General features: G+C 47.2%; 1 protein-coding gene across 1 annotated transcript; it reads left to right on the top strand.

The window, feature by feature from the left end:
* The first annotated feature begins 404 nt into the window (after nt 1-404).
* On the top strand, nt 405-1,845 carry ZBTB42 (zinc finger and BTB domain containing 42). The gene has a single exon (XM_009995845.1). The coding sequence runs from the start codon at nt 415-417 to the stop codon at nt 1,843-1,845; it is 1,431 nt and encodes a 476-aa protein (XP_009994147.1). The 5' UTR covers nt 405-414.
* The last annotated feature ends 865 nt before the right edge of the window (nt 1,846-2,710 follow it).

The following is a 2,710-nucleotide window of genomic DNA, read 5'->3' as shown; positions in this document are numbered from 1 at the left end:
TATTGAAAGATGCCCCGAGTTAGCGTTGATGGGGAGAGAGCCTGGGAGTTCATGCTTCTCGTGTGCCTGGGTGCTTTCCTCCTCTTAATGTTATTAAAGTGCTTAGTGGGAGAAACAAAGGTTGGAGGGGCTGCTGCTTTACTAGCTTTTGTTTACTTACAATCAAGTTTTTCCTGTTCGGAGCAGGTGCGAAGGGATGAGAAGCATGTTGTGTTGTTTTGGTGTTGTGTTTTTTTTCTCTCCCCCCCCCCCTTAATAAAACTATTAGAGACAATTAAAGGTAAACGTTATCTCCAAGACTGTTTCTTTGGCTTGTGTTACTAAAAAGCTGATCTGTTTGTTACAGCTGCTAGGAGGCTTTAGTTTACAGTAGCATTCAAGTTTTTCCTGTTTTGAACAGGTTATGAAGGAAGAATGGAGTTTCCAGACCATAGCCGCCAGTTGCTGCAGTGTCTGAGTCAGCAGCGTCACCAGGGCTTCCTGTGTGACTGTACTGTTTTAGTTGGAGAAGCTCAATTCAGAGCTCACAGAGCCGTTCTTGCCTCTTGCAGTATGTACTTCCATCTTTTCTACAGGGACCAGTTAGACAAAAGGGATATTGTGCATCTGAACAGTGACATTGTCACAGCCCCTGCCTTCAGCCTGCTGCTCGAATTCATGTACGAGGGAAAGCTGGAATTCAACAGTCTCCCGGTGGAAGATGTGCTGGCTGCAGCCAGCTACCTTCACATGTATGACATTGTGAAAGTCTGCAAGGGCAAGTTGAAAGATAAAGAATTATGTTCGGAAGAGAAGATTAATGATGAGGCGGCTGGTTTGGAGAAAACGGAGCATTTTCTGGATGCCGGAGTGCCCCTGGTCCACGAGTTTGACCCAGGAAACAAACAAAAATTCAGCGTTGCAGAATATGAGAGAGCAGCAGGCAAAGAAAAGGTCAGCAGTCACCCTGCCTGGTCCTCTGATCATCTAAGTGTCAGCTCTGTGCCGACAGAGGCAGAACCGTGCGCCGCAGCAGCTGGAAAAACAAAGGCTAATGTCAATAGTTCCACGGGACCTTTGTCCCAAAGGTCTGTTAACCATCCCCTGGCTTCGAGTGATGTGGACTGTGCGCTGGATTTGTCTTTCAAGCCCGTGCCGGGGAGAGATTCCTTACACCCCTCCTATGTCTTTGGACAGCTGGCTTCCGACAGCCAGCAGCAGGGTACCGAGCCACTTGTTAAAGATGAACAAGACTTGCTGTCAGATCAGGAGGATGGCGAAGCCAGGAGTCCAGAGAGTCAGCATTTTGGGAATTCAGCCAAAAGCCTAGTGACAGGGTTAGGACACATGTTCACGGGGAATGGCAGCTCTCATGCCCGAGAGGAGGATATAGATCAAGAGCGAGACGAGAGCGAGGACGACATGGATTCCTCGGACATCTCCTCCTCGGGTGTCCTCGTGCCTCCTGGGCATATCTGCATCTGCCCCCTCTGTAGCAAGGTGTTCCCGAGCCCGCACATCCTTCAGCTGCACCTGAGCTCCCACTTCCGTGACAAGGACGGCTCCCGGACCCGCTTGTCCCCTGACGGGTCCGTCCCCACTTGTACCCTCTGCGGAAAGACTTTTTCTTGCATGTACACCTTAAAAAGGCACGAGAGGACTCACTCGGGCGAGAAGCCCTACACCTGTGGCCAGTGTGGAAAGAGCTTCCAATATTCCCACAACCTCAGCCGCCACGCCGTGGTGCACACCAGGGAGAAACCCCACGGGTGCAAGTGGTGTGAGAGACGGTTCACGCAGTCTGGGGATTTGTACAGACATATCCGCAAATTTCATTGTGGCCTTGTAAAGTCCTTGGTCGTTTGAGATGTGTGACTTCTATTTTTTTTCTATTTTTTTTTTTTTCTTCCCCCCCTCACTTCCCCCCACGCCCTTTTAAAATGAAACAGGAAAAAAAGGCAGCATCTGAATTTTATCCTCCTCCCCCACCCCACTTTTAAATTTTATTTTGGTGGTACTCACTTCAGGTATATGATCTTTGAAAGATGCAGAGGTGTACACTCCAGAGGCCTTTTAATGCAATCCTTCCACCTCTCCATCCCCCTTCTTCCCCTACCGCACTCCCTTCCCAGCCCTGTCCTTTAGGTCTTCTCTTGCACACCCATGTTACATTATTAATGTGAAATGATCTAAGTAATTCTGCAATGATTTAGCATCTGTTTTCATGCTGGAAGTACTTGCTTCATGGTCAGGGGGTTGTGTTGTGTTTTTTTTTTCTTTTGTTTGTTTTCTTTTTCAGTTTTAAAAAAGATTATCAGCAAATTCCAGAGAAAAATTTGAATTCCATTAAGCTCCCCTAATGCTCTCTGTGTGATGCATGGAAACATCCAGAGATGAACTATGATTTAAACACATTTAAGTGGAGAGAAACTTGTCTGCATATCGCAGAGTAAGCGGCCGTACTCTTAATTTACAAAGCTAGACAAGACCTTAAATTGGCACCAGTATGAAGGGGGTTGAGGATTCCGGGCATTGTCTTTGGTAGGGGTCATTTTTTATTCTCTTTATTATATTGGTATAGTTCTGCAATTGATCCTAAAATCTGAATGAGAAGGTTTTACCTTGGGGCTTAAATTTTCCTTTCCCCCCCGTCCTCCTCTGTGGACTGACCTGCTGAAAAGCTGCTTTTGAGCATAAAACGTCGACAGAACGTCTTCGTGTCTGCAGCGTA

This window comes from Chaetura pelagica, unplaced genomic scaffold (assembly GCF_000747805.2).
Source record: "Chaetura pelagica isolate M959 unplaced genomic scaffold, ChaPel_1.0 scaffold664, whole genome shotgun sequence".
Lineage (NCBI taxonomy): Eukaryota > Metazoa > Chordata > Aves > Apodiformes > Apodidae > Chaetura > Chaetura pelagica.
The sequence above is the reverse complement of the archived record's forward strand: the minus strand, read 5'-3'. Positions and strand labels throughout refer to the sequence as shown.